We start from the raw sequence: 14,820 nt of genomic DNA on the forward strand, positions 1-14,820 counted from the left end.
AGCTTACACCATGGGATTAAACACGACCGATTGGCATGGGTTCAAATTTCTACGCTGCACGTGAATTTATGATCCTTCAGTTGTTATTATAGTCCCGACAAATAACTTTCAAATTGAGTCAAATTACTTAGCCAAAAGAACACCTGCCCAGATGCCTAGAGCTCCAGCTAGTAAACTCAATGTGCACACGGATTGACAACCAAGTCCAAGGCTCTATCCCTTGCTGAGTACTTAGCGTGGAGAAGTCAAATCCCCCTGACAATCATTCTAGGGCTGTAAGAATAAATTATGATAAAATCAATCTCTATTCTTAAAGTTTGACCCCTTCCGTTTCTCATGTTCATGCTTAAAGGATTCTTATCGAATCCTTTAGTAATCCTTTAGTACTTCGCGGTCAGATGTGCAAAGCGGGTCGAGAATGCTAGGGTTGTCAACACCCAAAGTCAATGGGCCAGCCCCTACAGTCCCATCTGCAATCCAACGATGAAGTTTGGAATTCTTCGTCGAAAAGACGACCCTCACTTTTCAAAATATTCTCCCAACATGTTGCATTACATGTGCTTCAAGCTACTGTCGCACTAGGCACTCTTCATTTGCAATCATTATCAGGCCGAACAAAATCCAGTAAGGATGTGTTGACACCGATAGTTTTGATCTACCTGTACGGCCGATCGATTCATGCGATTCTGGTTCAGGCAAAGTACTTGAGTGCAATATGTCTACCTACATAATTGTGTACTTGTCTCATATACTGGCATCAAGTTTTTGACATTCGAAATGTTACTTTATGCATTTTTTTACTAGTACTAGTTTTCATTCAAGTTGTATAATTTATCTGCTCTGCATATACACTTAGTACCTAGTACTATATATGGAGTATAGTAGCATAAAGTTGAAAATAGAATTCTAATTGAGTAATTCAAATGTCGTTCCATCTGATTTATCCAATGGGCTTCAGCTGAGCTGCCCATTGGATGAAAGGTTATGAAATTTGTCCATAAATGTTTCGATTATGGTCCAGGCTTGCCGATTTGAACAGCCAGAATCAAGATACAACGCTGTATATGTAATATGATCACAAACAGGTCTTGGTCCTACTTCTACACATGCATGTTACTACTGGCACAACTTGAAGTTGCAACTTGTTGCTTGAACAGGTGACTTCTCTGGTGCAAAACACAAGTTGCGGTCTTGGACAAAACTGTCGACAGTTGCACGTTACAGTCAATAAAAATGCCCAGGTGAGGAATGGAATGTATTCAATTGAAATGATTGAGTGATAGCTCCCGGGTTGGTACGTTTATAGTTCATCTCGAAGTGATTGAAGATCTACATTCCAGCGATGTAAAGAATGTTCTTAGTATCCAAATCTACAGGGCTGTACTTCGTACCTGTTGATCGACTCACTGTATTCGCTTGTGCCTCTGGACTCTTCAGAATTTGAACGAGTACAAATTCGGAGCTTCTCCGATTATGTATCATGTTGAATGTGAATCTATACCGAATCAAGGCTAAAGTCCGCTGCAGTGCCGTTTCTCACTTAAGTAGACATGTGCAGAACCCACCCAACCCGTTATCCATACTGGGATGGGTTAACCCCCCTAACCCATGGGTTGCTATGGAATGGGTGGGTTAACCCATAGGACATACTCCGTACTTTGCACATCCCGAGGTCTCTACACTTCCAGGGTTGAGTGATACCCCGCAAAAAGGGCATCATCTTAAGTCACACCATACAAGAAATTCCTGTCACACATCTCTCTGTCTCCTCCAAACTTCATTTAAAACCCCTGCAACCTTAAAATTCAGAACAAACATTTGAACCAAGCGAAAATCCAATCTTCAAGGCAAAACCTCGGGAAATCTTCAGGTCTGGATCTCGGATCGGCTGCCGATCTAATCGATTTTGGGCTCAGCGCCAGGGAATTATAGAACTCCACCACGATCTGGTTTGTTCACCTAAATGAAGTGAATTTCCTGACATCATTTGACTCGTCCAAAAAAGAAACAAAAGCTTGGCTCAATTGAGACAAAATAATTCAACAAACTTGCAGGGCTACCCCTGACGAAACTACGTGTACGGAGTACCTTGATCAGTATACACAGCACACGAGTGCTATTGAAAGAGCTGCTCGACAAAATGACTACCACTTTCTCATCTGCCGCCTTCCCGGCCAACACCTCAATTTCGTCTGCTTTCAGCGTGCACGACAATAGTTTCTACAACATCCTCGGATCTGCCCCGTAGCTCGAGGTGATCCTAGAGAACGATGACTTCCCCTTCGCCCACGAGGCAAGCGTCTACGTCCCCACAACGGACCAGCTATTCATGTCCAGCAACATCTTCACCGACCCCATAACCAACCAGTCGACCATCAAAATCTCCAAGGTCAACGTGACCGCACACCCGTGACAGCTGAAATCGTCAACGCGACCATCCCGCTCCCCAACGGCGGCGTGAATCACAATGGTGGTATTCTCTGGACCGGCCAGGGAACCATGAACACAACCGGTGGTCTTTGGCAGATGTCCGTAGAAGAGCCTAATAAGGCTGAGTTCATTGTTGGTGGTTTCTACGGTCGCCAATTCAACTCACTCAACGATGTGACCGTTGCCAGTGATGGCTCGTTCTGGTTTACCGATCCCATTTATGGATGGCGTCAGGGTATTCGACCAAAGCCGAAGCTACCGAATCAGGTTTATCGCTACGATCCTGATACTAAGGCAGTGCGTGTGGTTGCGGATGGATTTGGTCGGCCTAATGGAATCTCCTTTTCTCCTGATGAGAAGACGGTATATATTACCGACACTGCGGAGACAAACGGCGATGGGTCGAAGGATGTGTTGAAGCCTGCAACTATGTAAGTGGCGCCTGCCAGTGTTCTAAACTCCGAGTCGTTGAACGCATTAGGCGTGCTGCCATCATGTTGGGGCGAAAAGACGGAGTTTTTTCCATGCAGGAGACTTGGAAGCTAATCTAATCTATTTTTGTAGCTATGCATTTGACTTATCAACTATCAGTGGCCAACCGTTCCTGACCAACCGTCGTGTTTTCGCTATGCCTAGCGATGGTATTCCTGATGGACTAAAGGTTGACCAGTATGGTGACGTGTATGCTGGTTGCGGTGATGGTGTCAACGTCTGGTCTTCTGGTGGCGTTTTGCTGGGCAAAATCTTGATCAAGAGCGGAACATCGAACTTCTCGTTCGGCAAGAATGGACATATGTATATTCTTAACGAGAACAAGATCTATCGCGCCCAGCTGAACAGCACTCTCCGGAGCATACTTTGGAAGAACTAAGCGGGGCGAAATAAAGCAATACGATATCAGTGACAACACGAGCCATCGCTAATGCAGGAAAACGCCACAAGAAAACAAAGCCCTTGAGAACTGAACAGGTCAAAATGTACATTTGGACAAGCGATACGTGGATACGACATCTGGATGAATCACAAACTGTTAATAGTACATAGTAATATATCCACCGATACTAGTCTGATTCCGAGCTACGTGTTTAATGATGCCTCGTCGCTTTATCTCTCCAATCGGTATATTCTGCCCTATACTACAATCTAGACACCTGGAATAGTGGCCGGGGCCGTCCACTGTAGAGATATAATCCCGAGGTGATAAGACAAAAATGCATAAGAAAAGTCGGTCTATTGGTTTATCGCAAAGCCAAGCTTCAAGAGAGCGCCGCTTCCGCATTACATCTCATCACATCTCAGCCACCAAATCCAACTGCATGTTCCAGCTTACACAGAGCCCGCAACGTGGGAATACATGCAGTTTCTATGCATTTGACACGAAAGGGGGCGTCCACATGTACAGCTGCATGATTTCAAATCCACCTCAAAAAAATGTCCGCCTAAAACTGCCAGCCACCATGTACTCGGAATTATCCCGACGGCCACATCGCCCGATTCAGACAGATCCGATCGGGCAGGAATTCTCTATACGATTTACATTATTGGCATGGATGTTCACGGAGTACAGAGGTGTCATATTTCGAACCGGTCGGACCTTTGAGCGTTGTCATGGTCAAGGGTCACTTGAGAAGCGAACCTTGAATGGTAGGAGCAGCGACTTCATGTCAGCCCTAGCATAAACTAGGTTAAAATAACCCCCAGATTTGAGCAACCTTCATGCACCTTTGGATAAAGTCGATCCCGCTTCCAAGAGAGGTGTGCCATGTGTTCTACGCTCTTTCGTCATTGCATCAGAAAACCATGTCATATCGGTACCTCGACACCTGACTGCAGGGTTCTGATTGTTGTCATGAGGGGTCTATGGTGATCCAGTAGAGCCCGACCCCACGCTTCATGACGAGAGCCAAGATGGCGGGGCTCAATACCGACGAATACCGAAGACTCTAGGTTTAAGGTCGTATTTTTAGGCTCCTGGATATGAGTCGGTGTAGGCTCGCACTCTGTGCAGCTTGGCTGCTTAGGGGCTTTACGGAGTATTCTTAGCCTCTAAGAGCGATTAACGAGTTGTAAGGCCTGCCACTAAGTACGAGCTATGTATTGGGTCGGGCCTCGGCTTTCGCTTCCCAAGGAAGCAAAGGGTCCACTCCAAGGCTGTTCCACTCCCCTGCTCAGTGCTAACATCATGATCCTCCGATTTACTCCCTGCTCTGGGTCCAAATTACAGTCATTATTGTCGTCCCTCTTCCCCTTTGATCTTTGTGCCTTGCAACATTCGCAAGCTAGTTCATTTTTCGCTCACTACAATTCTCTCAGGTCTCCACTGTAGCCGATCTACCACCAGTAGATCCGGGGAGAACATCTGCGCCTTGGCAAAAAGACGGGAGCTTTCAGGAATCTGGTGAGCCTCTTCCATGAAGGTTATTGGTGATATGAGAATACCGGGTCCCACATGGGATGTCGATCATTAGCCTCCCCGGACTCTTGTACAGCGCCATCACCAAACATCTGAACTAAAAATCATCCGAGGGTCCATCCGGCTGACGGGTTGCGTGATTTCTTGATTATTCTACTGGCATAGCAACAAATTGACCCAATATGCAGGCTTCATAGATGGTCCACCATGATAACAAGAAAAGAAGGAAACAGACATGGGGGAAAAACCCGCAAATCAATAGTCTAACAAAGCCGGGTGATCCCCTTGCCTTCCCACGCCAGGCCCCCGATTCCCGCAGGGGTCAATGGGTCCATGCGCCTGCACTGCCAGATTGCGATTCATGCACGACTACGCCCCTGTTGACCAAAAAAAGAGTCTATAGGATAAATCGAAAAATCCAAAAATAATCATATTTGTTTTTCTAATTCAGTCGGACAGATGTGGATCCCTTTCTCCCTGTGGGCCTGTGGGGATCGAGTTGTAATCCAGGCTTCGTGCATTACTCCATACAGATGCGAGACATCACATAAGGGATAGCCAAGTAACTACATTTCTGATCTCTCAAAGCGGGTCTGTTTGCAAATTACCCAGACGGTCCATGATCCACTGTACTCGAATTCTGGGCACATACTCCCCTCTTCTCGTTTAATGCTATCCCTATTGTGGCGTTGAGCCACGTCGGGGCCGGGCCTACTACTGACATGTGCCTTACATTCATAGGACCATGATGCAGTGTGAAGAAAGTTGTGATTGGACTCCACTGGTCCCAAGACCTTCCATCAAGGCGAGAAATCCACTCTGAAAGACGACATCTGCATGACCCTCCATCAGCGGGCCCCCAATTCGAATACACGGAATATTTCAATATAAATACGGGAAGTATCGCCGCTCTTTTCACTTTCCTCGCATCTCATTCTCGACCAACCTTCTCCCCTTGTCGACATCCCAGCTTGTTCCATCCGACATCATGCTTGGCCTTTTCTCATTCTTCGTAGCGTTGGCTGCGGCTTACCCTGCTCGGGGGCCATGCACAGGCGATTGCTGGACACACGATCCTTCTATGATTCAGCGTGAGTCGGATGGCACATACTTCCGATTCTCCACAGGTACTGGAGTCAATACGATGACTTCGTCGTCCCTCAAGGGACCTTGGACCAATGTTGGAGCAGCTCTACCTGATGGATCCAAGATCTCTCTTACTGGAGTGAACAGTACTGATATTTGGGTATGTATAAACCAAACTGACTTAGATCTTGTAAGAGATAGCTAATACTTTCGTAGGCTCCGGATGTTCACTACTCAGATGGCAAGTACTACATGTACTATGTGCTTTCTGAGCTTGGAACCCAGAACTCTGAGATCGGCGTAGCTACCTCCACAACTATGGAGCCTGGCTCTTGGACTGACCACGGCATCATTGGACTTCCCGCCAATACCGATTACAATCGTATTGATCCCAACTGGATCAACATCGGCGGCACACAATACCTTCAGTTTGGTTCTTACTGGCAGGATATTTTCCAAGTCAAGCTTGAGAGTGCTCTGGAGGTCGGATCCAACACCCCATACCAGATTGCATACAACGCTTCCCTTAACCACCGTTCGGAAGGATCTTTCCTTTTCGAATACAACGATTACTACTATCTTTTCTTCAGCTCTGGCATTGCAGGTTCATACACCGCTACCTACCCTGCTCAAGGACTAGAGTACAGTATTCGTGTGTGTCGTTCCAGCACCGGAACCGGTGACTTCGTAGGTGTTTACCCTTTGTTTGCCATTTGCCTTGTTTACTTGATCATCCGCAAATAAGGTGCTTTGGGTACCTTTCAAAAACGCGTCATAACTAACGGGGTCTATGATCTGCAGGTGGATCAAGACGGCACCGCCTGTACGAACTCGGGAGGTACAATGGTATTGGCTAGTCACAACCAAGTTTATGGACCTGGTGGAGAGTGAGTTATTGATCGAATCTGCACTCCACAAGGCGTAATTTCTAACCAATAAAATCACAGGGGTATCATCCAAGACAGCGATCTCGGTCCCGTACTTTTTTACCACTTCTATCTTTACTCTGAGAAAGAGGCTGGTGGTGACGGTAACGCAGGATATCGATACGGATGGAACGAGCTGAGCTGGGAGACTGGCTGGCCTGTCGTCAAGGCTACTTAGGCCTTTCCCCACACCCGCATATATCACGTCATTTACACAATACTACCACCACAGCGGAGATATAGTATCCTGCTGAAGTATATTTCTATACATATTGATCTTTTTTTTGTATGGGTCGGCTCTCGGCTTGCCTGGTGGGGTCGGCTAGTTGTGATTTTCTATTTCTTTTCTGTCGAGTTGGGTCATACTTTGTTTGAGTTGCGCACTCGTTTTATACTGGATACCCATGTGTGATCATTCAAATTTGCGATCATGGCAATTTGTGTCGGACAGAACCTGATTGACTTTAATTTTAATCGTCAGCATGAATGCCTCGCATTTACTGCTTGCACAGTCACCCGTTTCTGATCCTGTTAAATAAGGAATCAGTCTAGTCAATACAAAAACTTCGTTAATCACGTCATTCTACGTACTCATTGTCTTTTTATGTGGGGTAGTTTAATTAAGTTAAATCTATACCATATTCAACATTGCCCGCGTGATCGTCCCATAAAGACTGGGGACTACGAATGAGGTGATTTTCCATCCACACTGCGTCTATAATACAGGGTGCAGCTCTTTGAATGTTGCGTCAGTTGTCATTCACCCACTTCTATCAGTGGCAGCTGACGAGTAGACTATTCTGTAGATCCTGATCATCATCACCGTCAGGGGTAGATAACCCGACAAAAAGCAATACTCAGCGCATTCGTAATGCTCGCTGATCCATCATCCTTGCAATAATATTCGCGTACCTGATCTTCAATAGAAGAGACCCGTTCGACATGAAAAGGCCGCTTTTTCAGCGGAGCTTATATGAACGTCACAGGGGTTATCCTGCCAACGCGTAAAATGGTGTGATGTGAAGTACCCGGGACATCTAGATGGGCGGGCCTGAAATACCCAGTCGAAAATGAAGAGTGAGAGTTCAATACCGATGCACTTATGGTCAGAAGACTAAGAGTATAGACTGGAAGAAGCTTGATTGGAGAAGTACAATTATTGATTCTTTGGATTTTTAACTCGGATGATCTACAGTCAACTGTATCTCATCAAAATTAACCTTATACGCCGCAGGTGAATTTCCATAACTCTGTACGGAGTACGGAGTCACGATACAAAATAATCGCTTCAAATCTTTGCAGATGCCTAATTCTGTGTGAGGGCTGACATGCATTTCGTGTTTGCGGGACTTTTGGAACATTTGGATATCAGAATGGAGTTCGTTCGTATTGACTATCTCCATTACTATTTGAGGAGTAGGCAGCCATCATAAACACGACGACACATTTTTTGGATTGTGAGAGTTGTTGGGCTCAGAATTATCGAATCTGTCTGATAAATGAAAATCTTCAAGATAATTCTCAGGCTAACGAATTCAGCGGGTACCAAGTCTCATATCCGAGTCAATAAAGTGAATCGACTCCGTATAGGAACTTTTCTGTACTCCGTACAAGAATATTATACAGCTGGACAGTCATAACAAGCAAGTAATACTATTGAGCTTAAAGAACTTAAAGAAGCGAAGGGTCTAAGAACATTTTGAGTGATGAAAAGGTCTTCTCATGCACTAGCGTATTCTTCAGAGCGAATGATATTCCAGTATCTTCAAGTTTAGATCACATTTGTGGTTGACAAATTCAGTCTTGGTGGGATGTTCACTCCAAGAACTTGGTATGGGCTCGAGCGTCTGCCGTGTAACTTGGAATGTACGAATATAGAGCATCTCAAGATGATCTCAATTATGCACAGCCTACCGAGTTATTACGGAGTACTCCGAGTAAGACCCGTTATTACGGTGTCCATAGTTCGTATACTACTCCGTACTTCTTGGATTTTGACATGTTCGAATTCGCGACAGACTATTGAGATCAAGCCCGGTTAAGCTTCAATATTGGATTAAAGAAGAAAAAGAAAAGAAAAGTTACTTTTCTCTATTGAGCTCAGACACACAGCCCCACCTAGTAAGAGTTGGTACCGAATCTCAAGGTTTATTGACAACCAATACTCAATATGGGGTAGAAGCAATGCGCATGTACCGTACCATAGGTAGACTTTAATAATCACATATCAGAATAGTAACGATTTTCAGATATGCTGAGTCAATTTTGTTTTCTACGGAGTAGATATTCTATACTCCTATAAGTCATCTTTGGTCAGGGGCTTAGGGCCTCATATACACTGAATCGGGGGTGTGGCGTTTTACCGTTGATCGACAATCTTTATAGGCTTCTGGAATTGGCGCATGGACAATGGACAACAAAAGACTTGCTCGTGCGCTCCTTAATAAAGGCTCGGATCGGCCCATGTGTACTCCTCACTCCGTGGAGTATTTGGCTTGCGAATTACCTTATAAATGCTTGTTCATCACCTTGGACCTGTTCGTCAAATAGCTATCTCTGGCGCTCATATGGCGACCAAGTGTCCATCCCAAGACAATCATGACTAATGAGTCATGGTTCACAATGCCATCTTCAAGTATGACTGGATTCATGGCCATTGGAGCATGGGACTGAGAGGTGAACGAGTGATGCTCGAGGTCTGAGGATACAGCATACAGATAAGCACCCCCTGGACAAGGCATAAGCAGTAGCACCAACATGAACACCAAATTCAGATGGATATGTGGTATTACTAGTAATTGATGAAGCACCAAACTGAAAATTTTCTATCTCACTTTCTCACTCATTCAATTGTCATATCCATTCACTGTGTTGACATCTGGTTGATACCGTTGGTGGACTCGGATTCGGAGAAAACTTCCCCGGAGCCTCGAGCTGGCCTTTTCTGTCACTTTGTGTACTTCCGGGGTTCTCGAACCATCATCACCTTTCCTCCTCTCCAACCCACTCCTCCTTTTCTTCTCCCCCACCCACTCTTCTTTTTCTTTTGGGGGTACAGCCTTCGGGCATTCTGTACATTGGTTTTTTCTTTTCTGGGTGCTTGGTCCAGATCATCATCTTCTTATCCCCTTCCGGTCCATTCTCCGGGGAATTTGCCCACTGCCGAATCTACTGGGCATTGTAACGGGTTTGAGACCTCAATTCAAAAGAGTATCCGTCACTTGTGAGTTCAATCCTTTGGTTTTTCCCCTTCGCAATCCATCGTTCACTCATAATCGTCTCAAATCCCTCCATGTTTTTGACGGCCTCGTGACGCCTCGTCGCAATACTGATTCGGTCTAGTTTTGATTGCAGGTTACATTTTCTCGGTCCTCTCGCCATTTCTCCTCCTTTCTTCTCCCATACTTCTCTCAATTGCGAATATCCATGATGGCTGCTGAAGCGTCTACCACCATCAATGGTGGTGCCTCTAAGTCTCTTGCCGCCATGTTGGAGGAACAGCATGCTGAGAACCATCACGCCACCGTTGAGGAAACCGTTGATGAGGAGGATCTCAAGCACATCGCCCCATCTTCTATCGTGAACGATCAACCTCTGGCTCCTGTCCTTACTGCGGTGTCTGAATCCACCACACCGGCGGAGTCGACCACCCCACCCCCCGTTTCTAAGCCTGTGGTGAAGAAGGCCCCCGCGTTTGACGTTCAGTCAGATGAGCTCTTCCCAGCTCTGGGAAGTGGTCCCAAGCCTGCTGCACCTGCTGCAGCCACGTGGGGTGCAAAGAAGCCCTCCGCAGCTGCGGCTGTTGCCCATGGTCAACCCGCGAAGTCAATGGGTAAGTTAACATTCTAATCCGAGATTGCATTGACATGTCTTTAATGGTGTATGTTTTGTGAATAGAAATCCCCCCGAATCATGTCCCTCCCTGGCAAGCACATGGAGCAGCTTCGCCTTGCCCCCTCGCAGATGCTTCCCCGCGGACAGCTGAAGAAGCCTCTCCGGGATATCCTCCGTGACATTTCGCGCGGATCTAAAGCTACTGTGGATATGCGCGGTGGCCCCGGCGGTTCAATCATCTTTGAGGGTAAGGGATCTGTGGAATCCGTTCGTCAGGCTTTGAAGGAGGTCGCACTGCAGGTTGGATCCAAGGTATGCCTATCGTTTTCCCATTCACGTGTGACTTGTCTAATATTCTGATTTCTTTAGCAATCCGTCCGCGTTCCGATCCCAACATCCGCCCGAGCCCATATCATTGGCCGCCAAGGTGCGGTTGTTCAGGATATCCAGACCCGCACTGGTGCTCGCGTTCAGGTTCCCCGCGCCGACGACAACGCTGCCCCCGCCGATGATGATGACTGTGACACCATTGATGTTCTGATTGAGGGTAATGCGGTGGCCGCCGAGATGGCCCGCCGAGAGATTGAGGCTATTGTGAAGGAGCGCGGCTCAAGCATGAACCTGCGGTTGAAGACAATCCCACCTGAGTTCTTCCCATTCATTGCCGGTGCTCACGATGCGGCGCTGCGTGAAATTGAGGAACGCACCAAGGCCCAGATCAACGTCCCTCGCTACGACACTTGGACTTCTCAGCCTCCTCCTCAAGAGGCTCACCCCGGTCAGGTTCAGTTTGTTCCCGTTGCAGACAAGCATATCATCATTTCAGGAGAGCGCGCTGCTGCCCAAGAAGCGCGTGCCGAGATTGAGCGATTGGCTGCTGACTTGCAGCGAAAGCTGACTCTCCGCCAATTGGCAATTAACCGTGGACAGCACCAATTCATTCTTGGCAATGAGGCTGATGCTTTGCATCAGTTTGTTGCTCAGACTGGCTGTGCCATTGTTCTGCCTCCTTCCACAGATGACAGCGAGTTCCTCACCATCACCGGTCCTGCGGATCAGATTGAGGCTGGTATCAACCATGCGATGGACCTTGCTACTAGCATGCAGATGGCCAGCATTGACCTGTCTCGCCAACACCCCACTGCTCCTGCTGGTCCTCACGTTCACGCCCGTGCTCTGACCCGTTACCTCCAGCGCCGCGAGATCATTAAGCAGCTTGAGTCAGCATACGATGCTCGCATCGCTTTGCCCCCCCAGCTTTGAGAGTCCTGTCTCCTGGGAGGTCTACTCCCGTGATGGCAAGAACACTATCCGCGCTCGCTCCGACATCATGAACCTTGTTCAGGCCTACCCTCCCTCTCGTCTCTGCCATGTCCCAGTTGACCCTTACTTCCACTCTTACCTTCGTACTCGCAGCGCAAGCAAGCTGCAAGGTGACTACGGTGTTCACATGCTCGTGCCTGAGGACATCAACAGCCCAGAAGTTGTGCTTGTCTACGAGGGTCCCAATGCTACTGCCTCGAACTTTGAAGTTCCCCGTCAACGACCCTCCCCCGCAGAGCTTGCTGAGTTTGAGAAGACCCTGCAAGCGGCCCAGGAGTTCCTGTTGAGCACTCTGGGCGACCAGAATGATATCGTTGCCCAGCAGGCTTCCATTCCTGCCAAGTACCAGGAGAAGGCACGCAAGTTCGTTATCCGTGAGCAGGATAGCAAGGGTGAGGACAGTATCCCCGTGCGTGCCATCTTTGGTGAGCCTAAGGGTGCCAAGTGCGAGATCGCGCTGCGTGGTCCCTCTAACTTGGTTACCGAGCTTGCCGCCAAGCTGGACGCCTTTGTGGTTGAGCAGGAGCAGGATGACTTGGAGCGTGGCTATACCAACACCTTTGATTTCCCCCAGAAGTTTGCCAATTTCCTGATTGGCAAGCGCGGTGAGAACATCAACAAGCTGCGTGAGGAGTTTGATGTTGACATCAAGGTTGAGAACGGCAAGGTTGAGGTCAAGGGTCCCAAGGCCAAGGCTGATGCTACTCGCATGCGTATCCTCAGCATGGGCAAGAAGTGGGAGGATGAGACTACCCATGTTCTCAAGATCCCTGCGCAGTACCACCGTGAGCTGATCGGACAACGTGGTAACCAAGTGAACCGTCTTCAGGACCGCTACAATGTCCGCGTTCAGTTCCCTCGTGCGGCCGCCGTCCCTGCCGACGACCAGTCCGTTACTGAGACTGCCAGCGATGCCGGTGCCACTCGTAACCGTCCTCAACAGGCTGCCGATGAGGTTCTCGTCAAGGGTCCCAGCAAGGGCGCTGACTCCGCTCGCGATGAGATTCTCAGTCTGCTGCAGTGGGTTGTTGACCACTCGTTCAGCGCTACCATTTCTGTCGCCCAGAGCCAGGTCGCCTCCTTGATTGGCCAGCGTGGTCGTGAGATGGACAAGCTCCGTGCGGACACTGGTGCTCAGATTGATGTCCCCGGCGCTAACGACGCGCCGGATGCTTCTGGTCGTGTCCAGATCCGTGTCAAGGGTACTAAGCAGCAAGTGGCTGAGGCCAAGAAGTTCTTGCAGCAACGCGCCACTGAGTTTGATGCTACTGTCACCAAGTCCATCGAGGTTGACAAGAAGTACCACAAGGCTCTTATTGGTGGTGGTGGTACGTACTTTCCCTATCGGTTTTTTTCATTCTAGTATTCAATTTGCTAATAATTTACATAGGTGCCAACATTCGCAAGATCATTGTTGATGCCGGTGGTCCCAACGACGGCAGCGCTGCCCGCATGGTTCGATTCCCCAAGCCTGACAGCACAGAGTCCACCATTCGCCTTGAGGGCAATGGAAAGATTGTTGACAGCATTATTGCCGCCATCGAGGAGTTTGTCAAGGAGCGCCAAGATCAGGTCACTGAGACTCTCGACGTTCCCACTGCCCAGCACCGTCTTCTGATTGGTCGTGGTGGTGACACTCGTCGCGGTATTGAGTCCAAGTTCAACGTCACTCTGGACATCCCCAAGCAGGGTTCCGGTCGTACCGATGTCAAGCTGCGGGGTCCTAGCGGTGCTGTCGCTGAGGCTAAGGAACATGTTCAGGCTATGCTGAAGGAGCAGCACGCCGAGACTGCCTTTGTCCCTACCCACTTGCACCACGCCATCTCTGACAATGGTGCTTTCTTCCGCCGACTGCGCAATGACCACAAGGTCACCGTTGACCACGCCGGCAAGTCTGTGCCTAGTGCCCGCGCTCCTGAGGCGACCCGCAGTGCTACCAACGGCAATGCCCTTCCCCTGATCACCGACGAGCCCAACCAGGCCACTGATGTCCACTCTTGGAACGTTGTTGACAGCAGCACCGATGCTGATGCCGATTTCACCCCCTTCCCTTGGGTTCTGAGCGGTTCCCCCGAGAACGTTGCTAAGGCTCGCGCTGCGATTGAGAAGGCCATTGCTTCTGCCTCGCAGCAGTCTGCTACTGGATACCTGATTCTTCCCGACCCCAAGACCTACCGCTTTGTTGTTGGTCAGGGTGGTAGCCAGATCAATGCTATCCGTAAGAAGACAGGCTGCCGCATCAACGTTCCTAAGGACCAAGCGCGCGGTGAGGCTATTGAGATCCGTGGCAACTCGGCTGGTCTGGAGGAAGCCAAGGACATGATCTTGGAGGCTGTGCAGAACGGTCTCAACGGCCAGACCCGTTAATCATCTTCTTGAATTTCTTGCAGTTTTTTTTTTTCATTTCTTTCTTTTTTAAAGGCGAAGGTGGCGGAAAGAACATATTGCACTAAGCATATATACTACCATTCTCTCCTATGAGAGAGCAGGGCATTCTTGTTTCTATTTGCTTTTACTTCTTTTCACATTTGGCATGATCTTAAAGTTTATTTCATTTTATTTTAAAAGAATGATTCTCTTCTCATATTACTCATGTGCTGTTCAATTTTTCTCTGTAAATTCCAGTGTCTTACATACCCCTAGTGCTGCCAGGGGTTCCAGGCTTCAATGCCGCTTTGATCCCCACAAATAAATTAAGATAGATTAAAGAATACGCCACTGCATGTGGCTCATATAAGCTCTCCTCATTTGTGCATTTATAGCCAGTGGTATTCTTCTTTGACAGCCATCGCCACTCGCACATCATCA

General features: G+C 48.1%; 4 protein-coding genes across 4 annotated transcripts; all 4 read left to right on the forward strand.

The window, feature by feature from the left end:
• Positions 1 to 2,140: 2,140 nt before the first annotated feature.
• N7483_009500 (SMP-30/gluconolactonase/LRE family protein) lies at positions 2,141 to 3,301 on the forward strand (the record flags this gene model as incomplete). Its single annotated transcript, XM_057092927.1, has 3 exons — positions 2,141 to 2,216; positions 2,369 to 2,861; positions 2,995 to 3,301. 3 exons carry the CDS (start codon positions 2,141 to 2,143, stop codon positions 3,299 to 3,301), a joined length of 876 nt encoding a protein of 291 aa, XP_056944101.1.
• Positions 3,302 to 5,831: 2,530 nt separating this feature from the next.
• N7483_009501 (arabinan endo-1-5-alpha-L-arabinosidase C) lies at positions 5,832 to 7,033 on the forward strand (the record flags this gene model as incomplete). Its single annotated transcript, XM_057092928.1, has 4 exons — positions 5,832 to 6,089; positions 6,146 to 6,616; positions 6,731 to 6,816; positions 6,877 to 7,033. 4 exons carry the CDS (start codon positions 5,832 to 5,834, stop codon positions 7,031 to 7,033), a joined length of 972 nt encoding a protein of 323 aa, XP_056944102.1.
• Positions 7,034 to 10,284: 3,251 nt separating this feature from the next.
• N7483_009502 (uncharacterized protein) lies at positions 10,285 to 10,704 on the forward strand (the record flags this gene model as incomplete). Its single annotated transcript, XM_057092929.1, has 1 exon — positions 10,285 to 10,704. One exon carries the CDS (start codon positions 10,285 to 10,287, stop codon positions 10,702 to 10,704), a length of 420 nt encoding a protein of 139 aa, XP_056944103.1.
• Positions 10,705 to 10,767: 63 nt separating this feature from the next.
• Positions 10,768 to 14,379, forward strand: N7483_009503 (uncharacterized protein; the record flags this gene model as incomplete). Its single annotated transcript, XM_057092930.1, has 4 exons — positions 10,768 to 11,001; positions 11,059 to 11,909; positions 11,947 to 13,340; positions 13,403 to 14,379. 4 exons carry the CDS (start codon positions 10,768 to 10,770, stop codon positions 14,377 to 14,379), a joined length of 3,456 nt encoding a protein of 1,151 aa, XP_056944104.1.
• Positions 14,380 to 14,820: the final 441 nt, after the last annotated feature.

Source organism: Penicillium malachiteum (assembly GCF_028827825.1).
Source record: "Penicillium malachiteum strain IBT 17515 chromosome Unknown utg000004l:1.0-4883003.0:1.0-4884900.0, whole genome shotgun sequence".
In the NCBI taxonomy this organism is placed as follows: Eukaryota; Fungi; Ascomycota; class Eurotiomycetes; order Eurotiales; family Aspergillaceae; genus Penicillium; species Penicillium malachiteum.